The 26,730-nt window shown below is 39.1% G+C and overlaps 1 protein-coding gene across 2 annotated transcripts in view; it reads left to right on the plus strand.

Moving 5' to 3' along the window:
• Positions 1-26,730, plus strand: part of Dnah12 (dynein axonemal heavy chain 12) — a 154,161-nt gene that overhangs the window by 96,483 nt on the left and 30,948 nt on the right. For both annotated transcript variants that reach the window (XM_031361735.1, XM_031361736.1), the window contains exons 47-61: positions 260-393; positions 1,241-1,403; positions 2,536-2,616; positions 4,361-4,537; positions 5,314-5,445; positions 7,492-7,581; positions 10,456-10,596; positions 14,912-15,153; positions 16,147-16,294; positions 16,971-17,116; positions 19,712-19,926; positions 20,805-20,997; positions 22,516-22,708; positions 24,924-25,096; positions 26,503-26,643. In XM_031361735.1, the coding sequence (XP_031217595.1) occupies positions 260-393; positions 1,241-1,403; positions 2,536-2,616; positions 4,361-4,537; positions 5,314-5,445; positions 7,492-7,581; positions 10,456-10,596; positions 14,912-15,153; positions 16,147-16,294; positions 16,971-17,116; positions 19,712-19,926; positions 20,805-20,997; positions 22,516-22,708; positions 24,924-25,096; positions 26,503-26,643 (2,369 nt within the window). The remainder of the gene's footprint in view (positions 1-259; positions 394-1,240; positions 1,404-2,535; positions 2,617-4,360; positions 4,538-5,313; positions 5,446-7,491; positions 7,582-10,455; positions 10,597-14,911; positions 15,154-16,146; positions 16,295-16,970; positions 17,117-19,711; positions 19,927-20,804; positions 20,998-22,515; positions 22,709-24,923; positions 25,097-26,502; positions 26,644-26,730) is intronic.

The following is a 26,730-nucleotide window of genomic DNA, read 5'->3' on the forward strand; positions in this document are numbered from 1 at the left end:
ATGGACAGTCACGTAGAGGGGTGGAGAAAGGGATAATTACGTTCTTAATATGCAACGCATCATTAGTCCTTATGGTGTGTCCTTGTTTTCACTTTAATGTATTAAAAAAACTCTAAAAAGCACTGGGCCCTCAGCCTACTTGATTCTCATTAAACCCTAACCTCTTCATAACCCTAACCTCTTCCCCTAGGTGACGTCACAATGTACATGCCTGCACTGAGGCTGCTCATCTTTAATACATTTTTCTTCCTCTTTCCAGCCGTGGCCTGAAGATGCTCTTGAGCGTGTAGCTGTGAATTTCCTAGAAACTGTGGAGCTCACTGAGGTTGAACGACAAGAGATAGTCCCGATCTGTAAACACTTTCACACTTCCATCATGCACCTTTCAGAGAGGTTAATAATGATGACTTTTTAAACTGTAAAAAAGCCTTGTATTTTAAATGCCTTGTATTTTCCACAAAAGTCCAACATTTTGATGTTATTTCTTTGTCTTCTAATTTTTCTGGTTATTTAATTAAAACCCTCAGCTAGCAAACAATAGAAAGCAAGAATTTATTATGAAGACCCAAGAATGTCTCACAAAGATCTGAAAAATGAGCAGAAGAAGTTAGAGTCTGTTAAAAACACACAACTGTTTTCTGATATGCATCACTGTGTGTGTTCTAACTATCGATCATCAACCTTTGTATCTATAGGCATGATTTAAATGCTATTATGTCATACATATAGAGTCAGTTATCTGGCATACTTGGCTTGGACAGTGGTGCCAAGCAGTGTGCTGTAGTCTACATCCTTGTATAACTCTGTATGTCCTTCCATGTATATGATATACTGGTCTTATACGTTCAGTCAGCATGTAGCATACAGTGTAACTCATACTTGTTCTATTTGCAGTCTCCTTTCCTGAGGCTTGCCTACCTCATACAATAGCTCAAGTGTCTTACAAGGCTAGATCCTGCTGGCATATGACACATGGAAAAATAAAAAACTCTCTTTGTTTGCAGTAATTCACCTTTCATAGGCATCCTTAATTTACTTTTTCAACATGTCATTATTGTCTGATTTTTTTTTTCAGGTAAGAGCTTTGAATTTCTAGATTTTGTGAAGTTAAATACTTGACATGTTCCACATAAACCTTAACTTCTTTTCATAATCTTTAATATCTGTAATATTCTGCTGAATTAACACCATTGAGAAATCCACTATTAATGCTGTGGTCTATCACCTGACTCTTTTTCAGGTTCCTAGCAGAGTTAGGACGACATAACTATGTTACTGCTACTTCTTATCTTGAACTTATCGGCTCATTTCGGCAGCTTTTAACTAAGAAACGGCAAGCTGTCATGGAAGCAAAGCAGCGCTATGTGAATGGACTTGACCAGTTAGCTTTTGCTGAGTCTCAGGTAAAGCCGATAAGCTGTTAAAAATAATAAAATATTCTGAGCCAGCTGGTGGTGGCACACACCTTTAATCCTAGCACTCTGGAGACAGAGGTGGGCCAGCCTGGTCTACAGAGTGAGTTCCAGGACTATGTAGCCAGAGCTACACAGAGAAACCCTGTTTCCAAAAACAAAAACAAAAAACAAAAAACAAAACCAAAACAAAACAAGAAAAGAAAGGAAAAAAGTAGAAAAAATACTGATAAATGTAAAAAATCTAGGAGCAACTGTTTACTAACAATGTTATGTTCAAGGTTGCGTGCTATGTACATCAATCACACCCATTGTTTCAGTTACTCTTTTAGCAACTACAAGAGGTAATCACTCTTACTGTCCTCATTTTACAGATAAGTAAGTGTTCCAATGAAATGATACTATTAGAATGTACTTCCATGGGGAATGTTCAGTAGTCCAACTTTATGTCAATATTTTATGCAATGAACATTAGAAATAACTTGTGAGCAAGTCCCTCAGTCTATCACTTATCATTTATGAATGACATTTTCTTGGCTGATTCTGACAAAGATGTTGTAGAGAATTTGTTTAAGGTAACACAAAGAATTCTGCCATGCTGGAGGTTACAGATTGCACCAGAAAAAAAAAATACAAAGAAGAGATTCACATAGTTATTTGGGTTATAAAATCAACCAACAAAAAATTTTTACAGAAACTCTTTAAGTTGGCCCAAACCACAGAGACTAGAATAATGTGTCATTTAAGAGTATAAGAAATATATTTTGGCAGATGTTAAATATGAAATGGACTTTTTCTAATGAGTTCAATATTATTAATAGTTACTAGTGGTTTGTTGTTGTTGTTGTACACCATAAAATAATGGGGTTCCCTGAGCTGATACCTTCTTTTCTGGGTGCATTTCCTCCGCAGTCACTACCTTTTCCCAGTGCCTTGTAAAATACCTAAAGACTCAAAGCCTTTGTGAGAAGAACTGACATGCTCTCATGATACTGTTAACCATGCAAAGAACTGGAGAAAATTAAGATTTTTCATGTCCAGAATTTTATAATGCATTTAAGTTTCTCATTGCTATATCAGCTATTACAGAAAGTCAAAACCTAACAACAAACTGTCTGTTTAGGTTGGTGAAATGCAACTGGAGCTTGTTGAGTTACAGCCCAAACTGGAGGCCGCTAAAGTTGAAAATGCCCGTATGATGCAGGTACGGTGTCACTGCTTTTATTGATTCACAGGACAATCAAATAGAGGTAAAACTAGCCTTGAAAGTGACCCTTAACTTTTTGTCACTGGAACCTAAGGACTTTGCACTTCTCTATTGACTGAGAGTCTCACTGGTTCTACATGTTTGTCACTTCTAAAGGGTGGTATGAAACCCATTTCCAAATAAAGTGACCTGTGTTTATATTTCCTCTTATTCTATTCTAGAACTGGCCTTTTGTCCTCAAATATTTTATTAGTTCTTTCAGAATTTCATACATTATATTTTAGCCATTTTTAATCTTCTCCCAGATCCACTCCCTATTCTATACCCACCCAACTTTGGGCCTTCATTTTTTTAACCTGTTGAGTCCCATTAGTGTTACATATATACTCCTAAATTCTAGAGGAGGTTAGACTTACCAGGGGGCATGCCATTAAAGAAAGCTAATTCCCTGTCTCCTACCAGCAATCACTTTCCATAGTCCTTCGGCTAGGGATGCTTGTTGTATGAGCTTGCCCAGGCTGGTGCATGCTGCCCTAGTTGTTGGCTTCTCATATGCAATTCTCCTGTGTCTTGTAGTCATCTGCTGCCTCTGCCTCTCAAAGTCTCTCTACTCCCTCCTCTGCAATGATCCCAAACCCTGTGAGAAGGAGCATGTGACCTAGAACCTTTAGATAAGATTTGAGAGCTACATTAATCTTTGGTTACAAAAAGAAAGTGTTAGGATCAGCAGAGTAATAGTAATGGTTCCTGCCTGCAACCCATGTGGTTTTCTGCTCCAATAACAATGCCAAGTACGAGTTGCATCTTGTGATTTTGCCCTCAAGTCTTATCAGAAAGTATTTTATTACCCCCATTCCATTTGTTCCACAGTTGTACCAGTGAGGATTTCTGGCCAGGCAGGTCATTATTGCAGCTGGCAGGGTTCTCAGCTGGGTAAGATTGATAATTCCTTTTCTCCAGTGGTAATACGCATAGCACGAACACTGTGACAGCTAGCCAGTAGGGATGGAGCTTCCAAGTTAAACGCCAGCTTGACTTCTTCATGCTCTATGCCTTCTCCAGTGTGTGGCGTCTTCAGCAGCAGGGTCTCACCATTTAGTTCTGGAGGTTCACCTAGAGCAATGGTAATAGCCTGTTATATTTAGATGTCTATGGAAACTTACTGGCCAGCAAGTCCTAGAGAGGTAACACATTTTTGATACTGGGCTTTTTGTAGTGTCTGGTAGGGCATTGTTAAGGATAATTCCATTTAAGATCTCTATGTATGTAGATGTCTCAGGAGGCTTCGGCAGCAGAAGTTTTTCTCTCTCAGAAAGTCTTCAGTGTTAGTTGTTCTTTCCTGAATCTCTTCCTCTAACCCTCTGTAACCCTTCCTGCCACATCACTCCTCTTTCCTGTTTACATCACTGCCTTCCGTCTTCACTCCTTTGAAACCCATTCCCTCTTTGCCTCCTTATTAATTTCCTGACACCTGTGGGTATTCTAAACCAGACCAACATCCACAACTGAGTGAGAAGGTATGACATTTGTTTTTCTGGGTCTGGGTTGCCACTTGGAATGACTGTCTCCAGCTCTATCCATTTGCCTTCAAATTTCATAACAATTTTCTTAACAGACCTCTCTAATATCCACCATCATGTCTTGAGTTCTTTGATGTTCAAGTAGTCTTGTCTCTAGGCTTGAAGAAACAACAGGTTACTTGAAATTCTGTCTTCATTCTTCCACATTTCTTTTTTTTTAGATAATTGAAATAGAATCTGCACAAGTAGAAGCAAAAAGAAAGTTTGTGAAGTTAGATGAAGAAATAGCCAGCGGGAAGGCTGAGGAAGCCCAGGCTCTGAAAAACGAATGTGAGAGTGACCTGGCTGAGGCAATTCCAGCCTTGGAAGCAGCACTGTCTGCACTAGACACGCTTAAGGAAAGTATTAGATTTGCACCTGGGGTCTCATCAAAGAAAGGAAGTGATGGGCAGGTCTTTGGTTAACAGGACGGACATGGACTCTCTTATGGCAGGCTCTGTCATTTATTTGTCAAGTTAAATGAAGCTTGCATCTAAACAGAGATTGTATCTTATTTGATACAATGTTATATTTACATATTTGATTTTCCTACATCATGCATAATTTTCAATCAGAATAGTTTAGTGGGAGTGGAATGAATGGTCTTTGTGAATCCAAAGAGGTTCTGCACATGGGGCAGTGGGAAGGAATGGTTAGAGCTGGAAAAATCATTGTGAATGGCAACCCAGAAAAACAAATCTTATCTTCTCGCTCAGTTGTGGATGTTAGCTTCAAATCTTTAGATGTGTGTATCTCATTTAGAATAACCCAGGATGCCAGGAAATTAATAACACATGTTATCTTCATAAGGGCTTATGAGCCCTCAAACATTTGAGAACTATTAGGCTTGTTCTGTGTTTAGTTCTCTGTTGCTAATTCTCTTTTATAATCACGCAAAACAAAAACTACTCATTTTTTTTCCATTATTTCCCCAAATAACTTTTTTTCAATGTTTTGAGATAACATCTCGTTATGTAGCCCAGGCTAGCCACAAACTCATAATCGCCCTTTCCACCACCTCCTGAGAACTGAGACTGGTGAATACTACCACATCTGGCCCCAACATTTTTCTTTACATTCTCATTATTTAAAAATAAGCTATTCTGTAAGGATGTCTTATTGTCTTTTAATACAGCCAGCTGATATTACAATTGTAAAATCAATGAAGAATCCTCCAGCTGGTGTTAAACTAGTCATGGCTGCTGTTTGTGTTATGAAAGATATAAAACCAGAAAAGATTTCCGATCCTTCAGGAACTGGAGGCAAGGTAATAACTGATTTAAACCATATTCACAAATGCACAGAACCTGTTTGTATCAACTGTTATCAAGTTAAGTACCAACACCCTGCAATGCAGGGGAGAAGCACTATTTTCCAGAGGGAATGGACGCGGAATTAACTGCAGAACGTAGGGTCTATGTGTGTTCTAGTAAATGTAGCATCAGCCATCTGCAATTCTAGTTGCTTCTGTTTTCTCTTCTGTCCATACAGACCCCCTGCTGTGGTGTCATATGTGCTGAGGCCTGTACTCTGTAGTTAAGATTTGTAAGAATGTGTGACATGTAACATACAAGTGTGGTTTTTTTTTTTAGAATTGAAGTAAAAGAAAACAAACAAACCCAGTTTTTGCTGCGGGGTCTGGTGATCCCAGCTCTCCAGAGGGGAGGCAAAAGGATCAAGGTCATCATTCAAGGCCAGCATGGCCAGCACGAGACCCTGTCTCAAAAAGGGGGTGGGACAGGGACAGGACGCTGTGGCTGTGGCTGTGGCTGACCTAATTCTAACACATGAGAGGCTGAAGCAGGAAGGCTGATGTGAACTCCAGGCCTGTTTGGGCTCTACAGTGAGTTCCAAAGCAGCCTGAGCACAGGGTGAGATTCTGTCTATAAAACAATAACACAAAAGCAAGGGCTGTGGATCTGAATATCCACATTCAGAAACCTTGGCCCCAGTAACCATGCGACCTCTGGATGCAGTGTCCGAATCTCTGAGGGATTCAGAGCATCCAGGTCACAAAGCTAGAGGACCTTAGCCAATGCATATAAAGCTCTTCTGTCGAAAGCCTCCAAACAGCAAACACACAGTAAATGTAACCTGCATTGCAATGATAATTCAAGGCATGCATCCCTTAAGAAGGAAAGCATTCTACACTGAATTTACACACACTTTCTATCCAGGGTTTTATCATACCTGGGTTTGAACTCCTAAATTAATTTTTTAATTATATTTTTCATTAAGATAACATATAAATAGACATTGTCTAATTTAAATTTATACATACACTAAATTTAATGAAACAAAACAAAAAGAACCAATCTTATTAAAAATTAAAGTAACCAAATATTTTAAATTTTATTTATTTATTCTTCTCTTATATATTATTACATCCTGACTGCAGTCTCCCCTTCCTCCTCTTCTCCCAGTGCCCACCCGGCTCCCACTGGTAGGAGTCCCACAAAAATTCCAAGCTATACAACCATAACATACACGCACAGGGCCTAGGTCAGAACATGCAGGCTCTCTGATTATTGCTTCATTCTCTGTGAGGCCCTATGAGCCCTGGTTAATTGATTCTGTGGGCCATTGTCTTGTGGTGTCCTTGACATCTCTGGCTCCTACAATCCTTCCTCCCCATTTTCCACAGGATTCCCAAGTTCACCCTAATGTTTGGCATCTGCTCTTATACTGGATGAAGCCTCTTTTGATGACAATTATACTAAGCTTTGGTCTACAAGGATAGTAGACTATCACTAGGAATCGCTTTCATTTGTTTGTTTATCTATTTGTTTTTTGGTTCAGTCATATTTGGTTCTATTCTAGGTCTCTTACTGCCATCTAGCCCCCAGTAACTGCTTTTTTAAAATTGTCAAAAGAAATAATCACCTCTATTTTCACTGATTAAATTTTAATATATGTTTATATCCATGTTTAAAATATTTCATATTTTATTTACTTAACACAGTCTCAGGGAGAATAGTCTTGTCTCTTGTCGCCCTCCCTTCTTCTCCCCTCCCCTCCTCTCTCTTCCCCTCCTCTCTTCTCCTTTTCTTTTCCTCTTCTCTTTTCTAGACAGGGTTTCACACATCTTCCTAACCGGCCTGTAAGTTACCCAAGCCGACTTTGAACTCACAGAGATCTGTTTGCCTCCTCTAGCTAGCATGCTGGAATTACAGGCATTTGTCACCACATCTGGCAGGAAATGAGTCTTTGTTCTCAAAAAGAAATTAAGATTTTTAAGATGTATACATTTCTTTCTGACTAATGTGCACTTTTAATTCTACAGCTAATACATTTCCATAAAATTCATTTGTAGATACTTGATTACTGGGGACCTAGCAAAAAGCTCCTGGGAGATATGAATTTTCTCCGAGATTTGCGGGAGTATGACAAGGACAACATCCCTGTGAGTGATGTGGGATTTTCTTCTTTAAGTATGATTTAGTCACCATATGGAAGATCATTTACTAACAGCTATAGAGTGAATGTTCATAATAAAAAAAAAAAAACACTTTCAGATGATTAGAGAGTTAATAAATTACTATTTTGGTGTACTGTTAACTTGGAAAAGTTCTCTAGATATTGCTCATACTTACATAAAATAAGAAAGTATCATGGGCTGGAGAGATGGCTCAGCAGGTAAGAGCACCAACTGCTCTTCTGAAGGTACTGAGTTCGAATCCCAGCAACCACATGGTGGCTTACAACCACCCGTAATGAGATCTGATGCCCTCTTCTGGTGCGTCTGAAGACAGCTACAGTGTACTCATATAAATAAAATAAATAAATCTTTAAAAAAAAAAAAAAGAAAGAAAGTATCAGGTTTTTCATTTGTGTTTACTTATTAATATTTGTTTGTATTCTATTTTCAAACGTTCTATCAAGCCACAGAGTCTTTTTTAACATTTATGGTTTTTATCATGAATATTTTGTTTCTTCTAGAATTATAATTTTTACTTTATTAATTAAATATTTATTTACTTACTTCCCCTCTGTCCTTTCCTCCCAGTTTTTCCTCCCAGAATACTCCCATCCACTCCTTCTCTGTTTCTCTTCAGAAAAGGGCAGGCCTCCTATGGATATCTAACCCTGGCTATCCAGTTGCAGTAAGACTGGCACATCCTTTCCTATTCAGGCTAGAGGAGGCAGCTCAGTAGAGGGAAAGGGTCCCAAAGGGTTAGAGACAGCCCCTGCTCCTGCTGTTATAAGCTCCATATGAAGACCAAGCTATACAACTGTAACATATGTGCAGAGGGCCCAGGTCAGTTCCATGTAGGCTCTCTAGGTGGTGTTTCCGTCTCTGTGAGCCCCTACAGGTTAGTTGATTCTGTAGGTTTTCCTGTGGTGTATTTGACACCTCTGCCTCTTATGATGCTCCCTTCCCCCTATTCCTTTGGATTCCCCAAGCTCTGCCTAATGTTTGGCTGTGCATCTCTGTATCTGTTTCCATTCGCTGCCGGGGGAAGCCTCTCTGATGATGGTTAAGCTAGACTCCTGTCTGGAAGTATAGCAGAATAGCATTGGCGTCAGTATCAGGGATGGGCTCCCTTTCATGGCCTGAATCTCAAGCTGGACCACTCCCTCAGTATCCGCTCTATCTTTACCCCAGCATATCCTGTAGGCAGGACAAATTGTATGTTGAAGATTTGTGGCTGAGTTGGTGTCTCAATCCCTCCATTGAAAGTCTTACCTGGTTACAGGAGATGGCCATTTCAGACTCTATATCCTCAGTTGCTCGGAGTCTTAGCTAGGGTCACACTGGGAGCTTCCATTTCCCTAGCTTTCTAGCTTATCCCAGAGATGCTCCCCCACCTCCATTTCAGTTGTCTCTTCTAGTACTCTCTCCCTCCATTCTCTCTGCACCCGATCCTTCCAAGACCGAGACCGCACACTCATCCAGCACACCCTCATCCACCCACAATGTCTATTCTACTTCCCCTTCTCAGAGAGATTCAAGCATCCCCCCTTGAACTCTCCTTGTTACTTAGCTTCTTTGGGTCTGTGGATTGTAGCATGGTTTCTTTTACTTTATGGCTAATATCCACTTTTTTTTTTTAATATTCAGCAATGTTATCGTGTTTTTAATTAGATATTTTATTTACATGTCATATGATTTCTCCTTTCCCAGTTTGCCCTCCAAAAAACAAACAAACAAACAAAACCAACAAAAACAAACCCCTGTTGCCTCCCCCTCCCCATGCCTGCCACCCCACCCTCTCCCACTTATTGGTCCTGGCATTCCCCTACACTGGGGCACAGAACCTTCACAGGGACAAGGGCCTCTCCTCCCATTGATGATCAACTTTGCAATCCTCTACTATACACATGCTGCCAGAGCCATCAGTCCCACCATGTATAGTCCTTGGTTGGTGGTTGAGTCCCTGGGAGCTCTGAGGGTACTAGTTAGTTCATATTGTTGTTTGTCCTAAGGGGCTGCAAACCCTTCAGCTCCTTCATTGGGGACCCTGTACTCAGTTCAATGGATGACTGTGAGCCTCTACATCTGTGTTAGTCAAGTACTGTTAGAGCCTCTCATGTTCTTAGTAAGTACACACCATGTTTATCTTTCTGGGTCTGGGTTAGCTCACTCAGGATGATTTTTCCCCCTCGTTCTACTCATTTGTCTGAAATTTTCATGGTGTCATTATTTTTAACAGCTGAGTAATATTCCATTGAGTAAATTTTCTTTATCCACTCTTTGGTTGAGGGACATCTAGATTATTTCCAGACTTTGTCTAATATGAATAAAGCTGCTATGAACATAATTGAACAAGTGTCCTTGTGGTATGGTGGAGCATCCTTTGGATATATGCTCAGGAGTAGCCAAAATTACTGTTTAGATTTGTACCCCATTTTTAAAATTGGATTATTTGGTTTGTTTATGTCTTTGTACTTTTAAAATTATACCTAAATGTTTATTTTGAGTTTTAAAAATAATGTAACTTTAAAAAATAATTTCATTTATTTTAATATGTGTGTGTGTCTGAGAGGGGGGGGGCGGAGAAAGTCAGAGAGACAGAGAGATAGAGAGACAGACAGACAGAGAGGTAGGTACATGTGCCATGGCATTCAGGTGGAGACCAAAGGACATTTTACGGTAACTAGGTCTCTCTATCCATCGTGTGAGTGCTAGGTGTTAAACTCAGATTATCAGGCTTGGTGACAGGTATCTTTACCCAACAAATAAGTCATCTTAAATTTTTCAGATTACCTATGACTTTCTTCCACTTTATGGTTGTATGATGCCGCTAGTGTTAAAATCTAAATATTTGTTATATAGGTGGCTGTTATGCAGAAGATCCGCAGTGAATATTTGACAAACCCTGAATTTGACCCCCCTAAGGTCGCCAAAGCTTCTTCTGCCGCTGAGGGGCTGTGCAAATGGATCATGGCTATGGAAGTGTACGACAGAGTTGCAAAGGTATGTTCAGGATTCGCACATCCACTCCTTACTACAATATTCTCAGAAATTGCAATGTACTCCTTAAATTTTAGAATTTATTTTGTTTTAGTTCTTTCAGAATTTCCTACAATGAGACTTGACTATATTAACTTCTCCCCAGTTCCTCCTAGATCCACTGCTCTTCCCTGACCACCTATCCAATTTTGTGTCCTCTTTTGTTTTTTTAACCCACCAAGTCCAATTTGGGCTGCTCCTATACTCTTAGATGTATGGTCTTCCACTGGAGCATGGTCAGCGAATCAGTGGAACACTGATTTCCAACACTGGAAAGAGAAGTGACTCCCCGCTCCTTGGGGGAATTCCTTTCCACCTACCCTGTCCTTTCTGGGAATTGGTGTAGCTTGTGCTTGCAGTGGACTTATGCATGCTACCACAAGTGCTGTGAGTTCATAGGTGCAGCTGCCCCGTTGTTTCCAGAGGGCACTGTCTGCTTGTATTCACTTACTGTCTTTGGTTCTTTGAACCTTTCCACTCCCTCTTCTGCCTAGATCCCTAAGCTTTGGAAGCAGGTACAGTCAGTAAATATGTCCTATTTAGAGCTAAGAATTCTGCAGGATCTTATTTTCTGTACCATGGCCATTTGTGAGTCTCTGTTGATCATCATCTATTGTAAATAGAAGCTTTTGAGATGAAGCCTTAGAGATGCAGTACTCCATGAATATGTTAATAAGTCATTAGGAGTCAGTTTAATACTTTGTTCATTTAGCAAAATATAGTAGTGTGTTTTCCCTAATACCTATGATCTAAGTAGCCACAGGTGTGTGTGTGTGTGTATGTGTGTGTGTGTGTAAGCATGTGTGTATAAGGATCTACAGTAGTAAGGTTTCTATATGATTTTTTTAAAAAGTCTTTAGAGTTAATTATCACCCCTTGTAGTCCTTCCTCTAACTTGCCCTCCCATGCCCCACCTCAATTTAACCCTTCTTGTTTCAATAATTCCCTTAAAACTTTCTATATCCCCTCCTTTGAAAGCCCTACCCTACCCCACAAATTTCTAGACCTCTGTGGGTATTCCAAATGAAACATACATATCTGAAAATTCAAAGCTAACATCCACAAATGAGGGAAAATATGTGACTTATCTTTCAGTGTTTGGGTCACCTTCCTCAGAATGATTGTTTCGAGCTCCATGCATTTACCTGTGAAGTAAATAACTTCATTTTTCTTAATAGGGGAATAATATTCCATTGTGTAACTACACCACATTTTCCTTATCTGTTTACCAGCTGATGGACATCTAGGTTGTTTCTATTTTGTTGCTATCATGAGTAGAGCAGCAATGAGTATGGATGAGCAGGCATCTCTCTAGTAGGCTATAAAGTCTTTGGGGATATGTCTAAGAGTGGTGTAGCTGGACCATATGGTAGATCTATTTTTAGTTTTTTGAGGAACCTTCATGCTGATTTCTTTATCAGATATATTAGATTCACTCCCACCAGCAATAAATAAGTGCTCTTTCCCCATATCTACCTGAGAATTTGTCATAATTTTTTTTAAATTTTATTCATTCTGACTTGAATAAGATAAAAAAAAATCTCAAAGTAATTTTAATTTACATTTCCCTGTGTAAATGGTGGCTAGGGATATTGAACATTTTTTTAAATGATGTTTAGTAACCTGTTTTTCATCTTTGGCGAACTCTCTGCTTTCTTCCATGCTCTGTGTTGTAATTGGGTTGTTTGGTTTCATGATGTTCAGAGTTTTTTAGTTCTTTGTATTTTCTAGATACTAACCCTCTATTAGACACATCACTGGTCCAGACTTTTCCCCTTCTGTGGGCTGCTTCTTTGCTTAAGTGATGGTGTCCTTTGTGGTACAGAAGCTTTTTAGTTTTATGAGGTCTCATTATTAATTCTTGGCCTTTTTTTTTTTTTTTTTTTTTTTTTTTTTTTTTTTTAGGTGGCTGGAGAGACAGCCATGGATGCTGGGAACCGAACTCTTATATTTTTGGTTGTGAGCCTAGCCTTTAATGGCTGAGCCATCTCTTCAGCCCAAGATTTATCATCTTAAGTACACTGTAGCTGTCTTCAGACACCCCAGAAGAGGGTGTCAGATCTCATTAGTGATGGTTGTGAGCCACCATGTGCTTGCTGGGATTTGAACTCAGAACTTTCTGAAGAGCAGTTAGTGCTCTTAACCTCTGGCCCATCTCTTCAGCCCTAGTCTTTTTTTCTTTTTAAACCCCAAGACACACCTTTTTTTAAAAATTTATTATTTTATGTATATGAGTACACTGTAGTTATCTTCCAACACACTAGAAGAGGGCATCGGATCCCATTACAGATGGTTGTGAGCCTGATGGGAATTGAACTCAGGGTTTTTAGAAGAGCAATCAGTGCTTTTTTTTTTAAGATTTATTTATTTATTTTATGCATATGAGTATACCACTGTAGCTGTACAGGTAGTTGTGAGCCTTTATCTGGTTGTTGGGAATTGACTTTAGGACCCCTGCTTGCTCTGGTCAATCCTGCTTTACTCATGTTGTTCCCAAAGATTTATTTATTATTATATATAAATACACTGTAACTGTCTTCAGACACACCAGAAGAGGGTGTCAGATCGCATTACAGGTGGTTGTGAACTACCATGTGGTTGCTGGGATTTGAACTCAGGACCTTCGGAAGAGTAGTCGGTGCTCTTACCTGCTGAGCCATCTCATCAGCCCCAATTCTTGGCCTTAATATCTGTGTGATCAGGGTTTGTCCAGAAAGCCCTTTCCTGTGCCAGTGAGATCAAGTGTATGCTCTATTTTATTTTCTATCCAATTCAGGGTATCAGATCCTGTGTTACGGTCCTTGATCCATTCGGGGTTGTGCTGGATGAGAGACACTGATCAAGTTTCATTCTTCTACATGTGCTATCTAATGTGCCCAGTATCATTTGTTGAAAATTCTGTCTTTTCTTCAATGTGTATTGTTGGCCTGTTTGTCAAAAACCAAATGACAAGTGTCCAAGCTGTGGGTGGCGTGTCACTGCAGGACAAGCTTTCAGAAAGTTTCTTTGCTCTTTGACAGAGTATTGGTTGAAAGGAGTGTAATCAAAACTACAGCCAAGGGTAGCATCATGCTTCCAGAATAAGCTCAGAAAGCATTTCAGGCAATAGTACTGGGAGACAGGCGTGAAAGGAGAAGGTGGGGAAACTCAGCCAGTTAGTATGAAAGTTGGAAACAATGCTCTCACAGAATAAGGAAGTGTCAAAGGAACTCTAGATGACAATTTAGAGATGGTGACATTCTTGGGAAGTATGCAGATTTAAACCACTGTTGAAATGGCATCCTGTGGAAAATCTATTCTGCTGACATCCTCAAGTATTTCATCATATAAACAATTCTCGTTCCTCCCTTTTATAATAAACTGGTGATAACCTAAAATAATAGCATCCATTGTCTCTGAAAGTTAGTTTTGATGTGCCATTATAAACATTTGTGAATGAAATAATATAGGGCTGGAGAGATGGCTCAGCAGTTAAGAACACTGACTGCTCTTCCAGAGGTCCTGAGTTCAGTTCCCAGCAACCACATGGTGGCTCACAACCATCTGTAATGGGATCTGATGCTCTCTTCTGGTGTGTCTGAAGACAGTGATGATGCTGGGTATGCCGTACATATTCTATCCCACTGACCAGTGGGTCTGTTATAGGGCGGTCTCACTGTTACTATCACAGCTCTTTAAGTATAAGAGATCTGGAATGGTGACACCTCTACAGGGTTTTTTATTGCTCATGATCATTTGGGCTATTGTGGATAGTCTCTATTTCCTTATGAAATGTAAGATGATCCTTTCAATTTATATGAAGAATTGCATTAGGCTTTTGATGGGATTGCAGTAAATCTGTAGATTGCTTTGCTTAGGTCAGCCATTTTACAATATTCAACCTACCACTCCATGAATGTCTGTACTCCGTGATTAGTCAGGACTATAGAGCAAGAATTTTCTCAAAAGGACACGTGAGATAAAATGGAAGGCAGAGACAGAAGAACCACAGGGCTTTACCCTCCTCCTTTTTCAGTTGAACCAACTTCTCATTATTTTAAAACACTTTGCTACATATTGTGACATTTTTACTCTACATTAAACTATATTATTCCAGAATAATTTATTTTGTATGCCATAGTTTACAAATCCAAATGATTTGTCTGTTTTATGAAGTATATAGGTGTTTTTGCATTATTTAAGTGCTTATTATGTGTAATTTATTGTTAAACCCCATGCTGACCCATAACATCTAACTTTTAGACAGAACACACAACATGTGCACATTGTCCCCTAACAGGTTGTGGCTCCAAAGAAAGCTCGCTTAGCAGAGGCCCAGAAGTCCTTAGCAGAGACAATGGAGCTTCTGAATCAGAAGAGAGAGGAACTGGCCCAAGTAGAGCATCATTTGGAAAATTTACAGAAGACTTTTCAAGAGAAGACGGAGGAAAAGGCAGCTCTAGAGGATCAGGTGGAACTGTGTGCTAAGAAGCTGGAACGAGCCTCAAAGCTAATCGGAGGGCTAGGCGGAGAGAAGTCAAGGTAGAGCTGCTTCTCAAGGGCCAGGACGGCAGGCTGGAGCACGTGACTGGCCTGGCCAGGACAGCAGGCTGGAGCACGTGACTGGCCTGGCCTGCTCGGCACAGTTTTCGTCTGATTTTACAGTGGCTGATTGACAAGATGAGGCAGGACTCTCCAAAGGAGCAAGAACAGTGTTGAGGATAGAGTTTATAACTTGTTTTCAAAACAGAAACAAACAAAAGGAGAGGGGAGGAGAAAAAGAAAGAGCAGGGTTTACAGTCTTTTAATCTAAGTGCTATTGGGATTCTTTCCCAACTCTCTACGTATTTTTAAACTGGATTGTATATTCAGCTGTTTCATTATTGATCATGTTTATTCTATGAATAGCTTGATGTAGTAATTTAGGCCAGGGGAGATGATTTTGGAATTACTTGTCAGTTTTGTTGAATGGAAAACTATCACCCTTACCTGCACAATCTCAACTTCGTAATTTAATGTGTATCAAATAGTCTTGCTTCAAAATAGCGCTTCTGGAATGAATGAAAAATGCTTCTCATTATCTAGAAATAAATACCAAAACAAGCACTAGAACAAAATCACCCTAGAGAAGATTCTGAAGCAAAAAAATGCTGGGGTTGTGGTTGTGGAGAAGCAGAGTACTGCCCGACATAGGCACTGCTCTAAAACTGAAATGTGGAAAGTCAGTATGACAGAGCTAGAAGGGATCCAAACTCCTCACTTCACACATCCTAATATACCATAGCCTTTTCTTTATAGGATTTAGACAAGAAGGCCCATGCACTTTCTTTTTTATTCTTTTAATTGCCCTGCATGTATGTCTGTGCACCGCTTACATGCCTGGTGCCTGTGGAGGCCCAAGGAGGATGTCAGATCCCTGAACCTTAGCTACAGATAGCTGTAAGCCACAATGCAGTCGGCGCTCTTAGCGATTAAGCCTCCAGCTGGCCCTTCCCATACAATCGTGTGCTGTTTCGCCTTTGCTTTGTTGCGCAGATGGTCACAAGCTGCAAAAGACCTTCAAATAACATATGAAAACCTAACTGGTGACGTCTTGGTGTCAGCAGGAGTCATAGCTTACCTTGGTGCTTTCACTTCTGGATTTCGACAAGAATGTACAGAAGACTGGAGCAAGCTGTGCAAAGTATGTGATTTACAGTAAATTTACATAGTAAATTTTGATTTAGAACATTCAAAGAATGTGTTGGAAAATATGATGGTGATGAAGACATCAAAAGAAAAACCACTAAAAATATGGGAAGTCTTTTTTAAAAATTTTTACTTATTTATTTTATGTATATGATGAGTACACTGTAGCTGTCTTCAGACACACCAAAAGAAGGCATCAGATCCCATTACAGATGGTTGTGAACTACCATGTGGTTGCTGGGAATTTAACTTAGGACCTTTGACAGAGCAGTCAGTGCTCTTAACTGCTGAGCCATCTCTCCAGCCCGGGAAGTCTCTCTCTCTCTCTCTCTCTCTCTCTCTCTCTCTCTCTCTCTCTCTCTCTCTCTCTTCCTTTCTCTCCCTCCCTCCCTCTCTCCCTCCCTCCCTCCCTTCCCCTCTCTCTCCCTCTCTTTCTCTCTCTCTCTCTTTCTCTTTCTCTCTCTCCCCCCCTCTCCCCCTCCCTCGCTCCCACCCTCATTCTCTCCCTCCCTCCACTTCTTCTTTGACTGGTAAAATACTCCCAAAGTCTAACCTTCAATGCAGTTTTTTTTATGATGATCTTTAGTTATGATGATTAAATATGTATTTTAACTTAAAGATTATTTCAATTAATAAGATGAAAGAAAACATTGCACTTTTATTTCTTACAGAAGAAAAGATTCCCATGTTCAGAGGAGTTCTCATTGAGTAAAACCTTGGGGGATCCAGTCAAGATTAGAGCTTGGAATATTGCCGGGCTACCAACAGACGCATTCTCCATAGATAACGGTGTGATCGTTAATAATTCTAGACGATGGTAAGGAACATAAAGAGTTTCTTCCTGTTTCATTTGGAAGTCTTCAAGCATATATAAAAGTTCCAGTGTAATGGCCACCCCTACACTCTGCAGCTAGCATTGTGTCCTCTTTGCTGCTTAATCAGGGAGAATCTAGCTACTCCTCTGCCAACCCATCTTTTTAAATGTGTTTATGGATGAGCTACAGACATGCATTTTCCCCCTAGCCGCCACTTCAACATGCACGTTGTTGATAAAGATCATTCAGTGTATGTATTTTTGTTTGAGGTAAAAAATCACACACAATAAAACAGGAAAACTCAAATTTACCACTTGGTGAGTTCAGAAAAAGTGTACACCTGTGCACTCAAACTTGACTCCATTAAGATGCAGAGCAAGGCTACCTCCTGGAGAGTTCCTTTCTGCTCCATTCCTGCACTATCCCTCCCCAGGAAACCATCGTTCTAAATACTTCTCAGCATAGATTAGTTATGCCTGTTATAGAACAACATAGACTAGTAATGACTGTTATAAAACATCACATCTACTTCTTGACACATTTATATGAGACATCTTCCTCTTCAGCATAACTGTTCTGAGACTATTCATGTTACTCCACATATGAGTACTTTGTTTTAGGGAGACCTGTGCTTCAGGGAGAGTTATGTTTCAAGGAGAGTTATATTCTATTTTACAAACATCTCAGTGTTTATGATTCCACCTTTTATTCAGGTATCTTATCAAATTAAAGATTTTTAAATCATCCTTGCCTCAGTTTATCTATCTATCTATCTATACCTATATCTATACCTATATCTACATCTATCTATATCTATATCTATATCTATATCTATATCTATATCTATATCTATGTATAAAGCATGGCAGTAAGTCTGCCTGAATCAGGATGATGTGAGGATATGGACACTTAGTATCTGATGAAGATAAGAACTCACGAGTATGATCTTGCTGTGCATTAGAAATGGTCCCATGAGGAAGACTTAAAACCAGCGGCAGTGGCTCAATAACTTCTGAGGAGACTTTCTCAAAGAAGACTAATTTTCCAAGCACTGGAAATTATTGCTCATATCCCAGTTGATGTGATGCCCCCCTTTTCTCCACCTTCCAGCAATGCCCAGCCTGAGTAAACACTGTTCTATTCTCTCCTGACTCGTTATACAGTCTTTTAAAATAGATTTACTTATTTTATGTACATGAGTGTTTGCCTGCATGTATTTCTGTGTGCTACATGTGTGCCTGGTTTCCCACAGAGGGCAGAAAATGTTGTTAAATTCCTTCAAACTAGAGTTTCCGGCACCTGTAAGCTGCCACGTGGGTGCTAGGTCCTCTGCAAGAGCAGCAAGTGCTCTCAAGCACTGAGCCATCACTCCAGCCACCAACTATATAGTCTCAAACATAAAGCCTTTACTTTACTATCCTAGAAAAGTATTCCTAAATAGATTTTTAACTGTGTACCAGACTTAACTTGGGCACTTAACTCTTTATAGTCCTACCCACAAACAGGTGGAAATCATTTATAAGCTGATGTGCTTTTATTTCAAACCTTTAGCTAATTATCTTTCACATGACGCTAGCTGATGCTATGATTGATGACAGTGTTATATTGAAAACAGCACAGCCCACGGAGTTACAAACTCCTAGTTCTTCTCACACTGGGGTAGTTTTAGAACCTTGAGGTTTTTACCAATGTGAGCTAAGTTTTTTCATTTGTAAGAATGAAATTCTTTTTTATTTTTTAAATTAATTATTCCTTTGACATTTCATGTGTGTATATAATGTGTTCTGGTCACATTCATCCTTTTACCCTCTGTGTCTCTCTCCCACCACCGCTAGCCCTGCCCCTTTCCTGCCTACTTCCTCCCACCACTGTTAGCCCTGCCCCTTTCCTGCCTACTTCCTCCCACCACTGTTAGCCCTGCCCCTTTCCTGCCTTCTTCCTCCCACCAAGTTCCCACTGTACTTTCATACCTTTTTGATTTTGCTCTGTGACCACTCGGTTTAGCCAGGAACTCTTTTTTTACTTTTTGTTTTAATTTAAAGTTTTAATTTTTTGAGAATTGCATGCATAAATACTGTTTTTATACAATTTCTATCCTCACTCTCCCCCAACCCCCGAAACTCCTCCTGTGCTCACCTCCCTGGCAAACTCATAACCTCTTCTTCAGTTATTACTGTCCCATGTATATACATATATAATCATAGGGCTTTTAAAAGAAAAATCTTTACATAAAATACTTTGCATTTGTGACAACATTCACTTAAATTGCATAGATTTTTTTTCTTTTAGATATTTTCTTTATTTACATGTAAATTTCTCCATTCCCAGTTTCCCCTCCAAAAAACAAAGAAACAAACAAAAACAACCAAAACAAACCCCTGTTGCCTCCCACTTCCCCATGCCTGCCACCCCGCCCTCTCCCACTTTCTGGCCCTGGCATTCCCCTACACTGGGGCACAGAACCTTCACAGGGCCGAGGTCCTCTCCTCCTATTGATGATTGAATTTGCAATCCTCTACTATACACATAATTGCATAGATTTTTAAGAAATTGCTGTGTTTATGTGTCACTCTTGGAATTTCCCTCTTCATTTACAGGCCTTTAATGATTGACCCCCAGGGTCAAGCCAATAAGTGGATCAAAAACTCTGAGAAAGATAATCAGCTCAGTGTTATTAAGTTATCAGATTCAGACTATATGAGAACCTTGGAAAACTGCATTCAGTTTGGAACGCCACTTCTCCTGGAAAATGTTGGCGAAGATTTGGATCCCTCTTTGGAACCTTTGTTACTTAGACAAACTTTTAAACAAGGTAGAACTGAAAGATGATTGGATTATTTTGAAGCATGAAAGAAAAAATAACATAAATTTAATAATAATAATAACTTAGAACTCCCATGTCATTGTTATGTATGGGAAGAAATCTGTAACAGCTTTCAGAACTGAAGCTTGATCCGGTATCCTAAAATAAGGTCTGTGCCCTATCTTCTTTGCCTTATCTACTACTCCCCTCAATTTTAGCTCTGTTGAGAGCATGAGACAGTTGAATCCAGTCTGAAATCCATTGTCTTATGATCACTGACCTCAGAAAGTTCACTAGTTATGAATAATAACAAGAATATGGGCCAGAGTTCAATCTAGGTAAACATTGCCCACATGTGTCTTTCTGCTGATGAACATTTATCTCTGTCAAGCTCTGATACTTTGGTGAGCTTTAATCATATAAAAAGCTTGGAATTACAGTTAAAATTTGACAGAAAAATTCAAAAAGTGTCTTTGTTGGTGGTGGTGGTGGTTTAGTTTGGTTTTTCCAGACAAGGTTTCTCGGTGTAGTCTTGGCGCTCTTGGAGCTCACTCTGTAGTTCAGGCTTGGAACTCAGAGATTCTTCCTGCTTCTGCCTCCCAAATGCTGACCTCCCAAAGATGTGTGCCACCACCACCAGACTCAAAAAGTGTCTTGATTTATAAAGTTCCATGACCACCTGGCATAGTGTCCCATGTTTCCAAAGAATGAGCCTTACTGAATAATTGCAAATTTGTCTCTGCCTTGATGGCTTTTGTCACAAGCCGTTTTCTATCTCAAATTACTTAGGGCTCTGCTTATAACTTTAGGTAAGGCCTTAGAAGTGCAGCAAGAAAGGCTAAGTAACTTTGGCTCATTTGTTATTTATTTTTTTTCCTGAAATATAGGTGGTATTGATTGCATCAGACTTGGTGAAGTCATTATTGAATATTCTTTTGATTTTAAATTTTATATCACCACAAAACTGAGAAATCCACACTACATGCCAGAACTGGCTACAAAAGTGTCTTTGCTCAATTTCATGATAACTCCAGAAGGGCTTGAAGATCAATTACTAGGCATTGTCGTTGCAAAGGAGAGGTATGTATTTTTTATATGCTTCTGGCAGTTTACAGGGTATCTATTGGCCATTAATACTTTTGTTTTGGGACTGTTTTGAAATGACTAAAAATGTTATATTTTGTTATTATAAGTCAAACATTATATAGTCATTAAAAATAGCCATTCAGTAATAACTTTTAAGCTAAGTCTTGTTATATTGGTCTTTGCTATGGGTATTGAGATTCAGAATACTTGCCATAACTTCTATCAGACTGAGCTAGGAGCTTTGTCCACAGTAATATAGTCCATGGATAAAATCAGATGTGTATTCAGAGTTCTATACAGAGTGTTAACATTAGAAACTGCTCAGGATAGAGTGTAAAGATAGGATATAAAACTACATGTGTGGTATAAATAATAATGTATTGAAAAATGATGGATTAATCTGTGTTCAAAATGAAAAAAAGAAAGAGGATTAAGATGAAATATACCTGAATGTTAGCAGTTATTTTACTTAACATATAAGGGCATAGGTAATTTTTATGGCTTTATTGTTTGATTTGTATTTTTCCATTACTAACATACACAGTTTTTCAAATGAGAAAAAAAAAACAAAACCCAGAAAGCTACAAAGAAAGAATGGCTTCTGAAAGATAATAATTGATTTGAGTTCAATCTTAATACAACTTTATTAAGTGATCTGTTAAGTGCAATCAAATTAAAAGGATATAAAGGTAGCTTTGTTACTTCCAAAATTTAAAAATAAACAAGACCTATGTTATAACACTCTGTATAGCAGATGGTATTATTTTGAAGTTTTATCCCATTTTTGCTCATTAACACTTAATATCAATTTTGCCTTTCACTTAAAAAACCAGTCAGACCAGTTCTCCTATGGTAGTTATTTTAGAAGAGTTATTGATGACAAACCCAGTGAATTAATAAGAAATCTTTATTTTCCTATATATAACCAGCAATACCGTAAGAATAATCTAACACAGTCTTGGGATTGCTGTTACATTTCAAGTATACAAATGAATTTTCTTTGCTTAAGCTTCTCAAATCAATATTTGTATGAGTCTTTTCATTTTCTATTGCTATGATCAAATATGTTGACAAAAAGGAAATTGTGGTAGGAAGGGTTTATTTTAGCCCGCTGTTCCCATTTATAGTCCTTCTTGGCAGGGAGGTCACAGCAGCAGGAGCATGAGAGAACAGATCATGTGACATCTGCTATGAGAAGAAGAGAGCGGTAGATATATGCATGCCAGCTCTCAGCTCCCTCTCGCCTCGTCATAGCTCAGGGTCCAGCCCATAAAGTGGGGGCCACCCTGCTCTAGATAATCCCTCACTGAGATTCACTTTCCAGACAAGTTCAGACTATAGAACATTAACCATTAAAATACCATCAGTTATTTTCCCCTTACTATAGTAAAATTGATTAGTTTTTTAAACCTATATAATAATTCCAATATTCACAAAATGTTATACATAGTATTTATGTAGAAGTTAGATTAAATGCCACAAATTTACAGTAAATGTTTCTATCGTTTTTAGACCCGAATTGGAGGAAGAGCGAAATGCCCTCATTCTTCAGTCTGCAGCTAACAAGAAGCAGCTCAAAGACATAGAGACGAAGATTTTAGAAACATTATCATCTTCAGAAGGGAACATTTTGGAAGACGAAAGTGCAATAAAAGTCTTAGACTCTGCCAAAATGATGTCTAATGAGATCACGAAGAAACAGCAGGTGAAGATAAAAACTCCTGGGAGTGTTTGGGTCGTAGCATCTGAGTGTGTTTCTAGTCCCTAGGAACTGCTCTAGTGGTCTTTCAAGAAGAGAAGAACTGATAAGATACACAAGCCTAGAAACCAATGTTACACTCAGAAGAGAATATCTTACTGTTGAAGTTCTCTACATCTAGTTCAGCCTCCACATTATCTATACACAGAAGAAGCAAATTAATTTACTAGCTAAGTATGCAGCACAGTCAGGATTGTTTACATTTTAGTTGACTCTTCATCTAGAAACTGATCTTTAAAAGTTGTCTACCGCTAACCCAGTTAGTGGTTGGAGTTTGAGATGTGTAGATATAAGTCCTGAGTGCCTGAGCAATGAGTGGCTCTTGGAACCGATAGGGGATGTTCTGTGTGCTTATTGGAGAGAGGGAGGGGGAGGGAAAGGGGGGGAGGGAAGGAAGAGGAGAAAGGTGGGAGGTGAGAGAGCAGAAATAAGTGCCAGATGGTCTACAGCCAATAATACATTCCAAATTCATCAGACAGGAAAGTGCTATTTTTTTATAGCACATCTCTTCCCTGGCCCCCTACAAAAGTTATTTATGAAATGAAGCATGAAGTGACAGGCCAGTGGTGCATGTGTGGAAGTCAGGGGTCAACATGTGAGAATTGGCTCCCTTCTTCTAACCTATTGAAGCCAAATCTCTCTTGTTTTCTGCTGCTGCACCCTGTCACAAATATTAAGCTGACTCTCCTGTCTCTGCCTCCTAGGGAATTCATATTGCAGGAAGTAAACTGAACCATTTTACCACCTTAATTCAAGACCTGGCCTTTAAAACATTTGTTACTCTTTTTTTTCTTTCCTTTAAAAATATTTTTAAATGATTTTAATTTTTTTAAGTTTTGTTTTAATTTTTATATGTGTATGAGTGTTTTGTCTGCATATATATCTGTCCACTACATGGCATGCCTTGTGCCTTCTGAGGCAAGAAGAGAGTAGAAGATCCTCTGGAACTGGAGTTAGGTGGTTTTGAACTCCTATCTGGGTGCTGGAACCTGAATTAGGTTCTCTGCAAGAACAGCTGGTGCTTTTAACCACTGAGCCATCCCTCCAGCCCTATCACTTTATCCTTATATCTAACAGAAACCAAAACAGAGGTTACATCAGTCACTTAGCATCTTTTCACTGTGACCCCTTCCAATCCAGTTCCTCTGGGACAAGTGTTTAAGAAACTTTGTTTTGTAATATGTTGATAAAGATTCTTTCTGTCAGGTGTTTGCTCCCTTATTTTTACATTTTTGAAGAAGCAAAGAAGACAGTGTCTTAGAGAAATATTCTATAGTAGTCCATATCTGAGAGCATGGCTGAGAAATTGTCTTCCCAATTCCTGTTCATCAGAGCAGAGGAAACTCTGGTGAACTTCCCGATGTCCCTACACCAAACTGATCATTGGAGAGGAGAAACATCCTCATTTACTTTCTGTTTCTGTGGTGAAACACTGCCTCAAACCAGCACGGGAGGAAAGGGTTTATTTGGTTCATAGATTGCAGTCCATCATCAAAGTGAATCAAGGCAGGAACTCAAGGCAAGAACCGGAACTGAAACCAAGAGCACAGTGCCTTATCCTTCCCAGCTTGCTCAGCTTGGCTTCTTATACAATGCAGGAGCATCTGCCCAAGTGTGGCCCTGCCAAAAAGGAAGAGGCGGGGGTGCAAGAAGGAAGGAGCCTGGCTCAGGTTTTAATAGGAGTAGGAGGTTTACGTAAAAGACTATTAATTCTCAATTGCTGCTAACTTTGTTTCCTTCTTATAGTCAAGACTGAGGTTCAGAACTTTCAGGTCATTTGTAATTATATTTTATCTATTTTAGGGAAAGTTCACAAAGATCAGACCTCCATTCAGACTAGCTAAAATAAAAAAAATTATTAGATTTTTTTTTGCTTTATTATTTAATGGAGATTACAAGAGAGGGGTGTAAGGTCTGTCTCTTTTCCTTTCCTCTTTCCTGCCTCTCAGCTTCCTTGTCCTTCCTCTGTAATTCTCCCTTTTTCCTTTTTTTTCTAGCTTTTAGCTAGGAACCCCTCTCCTGTAGAATGTATTTGAACTAAGTTCTTATAATTTGTCATTGAGTTAAGGGCTTTTCAAATGTATATAAAAATTCATTATAAGAAAAGCACATGATGGAGAGAATCCCTGTTCATTCATCTTGGTTCTTCTTTTTTTGCCAGGTTGCAGAAAAAACAGAGCTCAAAATAGCAGAGTCACGAGAAGGATATAGACCCATCGCCAAGCATTCATCAGTGCTGTTCTTTAGCATTGCAGACCTGGCCAACATTGATCCCATGTACCAGTACTCTCTCATCTGGTTTGTGAACCTTTACATCAACTCCATTCATGACAGGTAAGCAGATTTCTAGCTCCCTCCATTCTCCCTAGGTTGGATTCTTCACCATCCTCTCCATTAAAAAAACAAACAAACAATTATTGTTTCTACTTATTGCTGTACAGTTTTCATTGTAGATCATTGAGTGGAAGGAGGAAAACAGAGCAAAAGACATCTAAAGTCCTCCCTTTTAAAAGTTGTTTTATGCACCTAAGATTTATGCATAGAGGGATGGTCTCACTATGTAGCCCACATTGACCCAGTACTTGCTATTAGCCCAGGCAGGTCTCAGACTTGGGGGCAATCTTTCTGTCCCTGTTCCCTGAATGCTGAGATTACAAGTGTGCCACCATACCTGGCTCTTCTTCTGTCTTTTAAATATTCCAATGATGCTCAGGACTTCTTTTTGCTGACAATTCTAATGTCTCTTTCTCCAGCTCTGAGGTGTCTAAAAGACTGTGCCACAATTATATTTATTTGCTAGAGACTTTCCCTTTAATGAATTAATAAATCTATTAGTTACTTTCCTTGTTGCTAGGACAAAACAAAATACCTGGAAAAATCAACCTAAGAAAGGAAGGGATTATGTTGTCTCACTTTGAAGGTCCATCCAGCAGGGGAGGGTGTGGTGGAAGGGTGTGAGGTGGGGAGTCACATTGTGTCTATAAAGGAGGGAGCCAGAGATGGATGCTGGTTCTTAGTTCCCGTCCTCCTCCAGCCCACAGGCTGATGCCACCATTTCAATTAACCTAATCTATAAAAAACCCTCACAGACATTCCTAGAGGTTATCCTAAACCATGATTCTAAATCAATCAAGTTTAACTGTCATAATGAGTGTATACACATTTTGACGTTGTTCGATCTCCATTTGACCTGATACCAGCCACAGGACTTTAGAAGAGTCAGTTACCCTTTCTGCAATTGTTCCAGCTGCCTTCTTTATAAAAACAGAAATAGTAATTATACTTGTCTCCTCTGGTAGTTCTGAGAATTAAGTAAGATATTTTCAAAGTGTTAAGAACAATGCCTTGCATTTAGTAACTTCTGTACTTACTAAGTAAAATTAAAATGTGACTCAAACCCACATGTGTACCATAAGATTCTTTCTATGTCAGCTCCTGGTAGGATAATTAATATCCATAAGGGTTCCGACTTAGAATGGGATTTTACACTGAGCTTATGATGGAGGAAGAAGGTCAGGCTGAAGAATTTTAAAGTGTCATTTACAAGTTTCAGTGATGATTTGGAGGAATTAGAACTGTTAGAAATCAGATGTGACAAGTTTTACATTTGTATGTGAGTGATTTCAAATGTTTCTAGTGATGACAACTTTAGTAAAGTTAGAACATTTTATAGGTTAATCTAGATCACTTACTTTCCCTATTTTTGTTTGATAACATATTTTTCTTTTTTGACCTTATAGCAACAGATCCAAAATCTTGGAAAAGCGCCTGCGCTATCTAAATGACCACTTCACATACAACTTATACTGTAACATATGCCGATCTCTGTTCGAGAAAGACAAGTTGTTGTTCTCCTTTCTGTTATGTGCCAATCTTCTTCTGTAAGTGACTTGTGTTTTCTTCATCTTATTTTTTTTACTTATTCAATTTATGTCCCACTTACTGCCCCCTCCCAGTAACCCCCTACC

This window comes from Mastomys coucha, unplaced genomic scaffold, assembly GCF_008632895.1.
Source record: "Mastomys coucha isolate ucsf_1 unplaced genomic scaffold, UCSF_Mcou_1 pScaffold9, whole genome shotgun sequence".
Classification (NCBI taxonomy): Eukaryota; Metazoa; Chordata; class Mammalia; order Rodentia; family Muridae; genus Mastomys; species Mastomys coucha.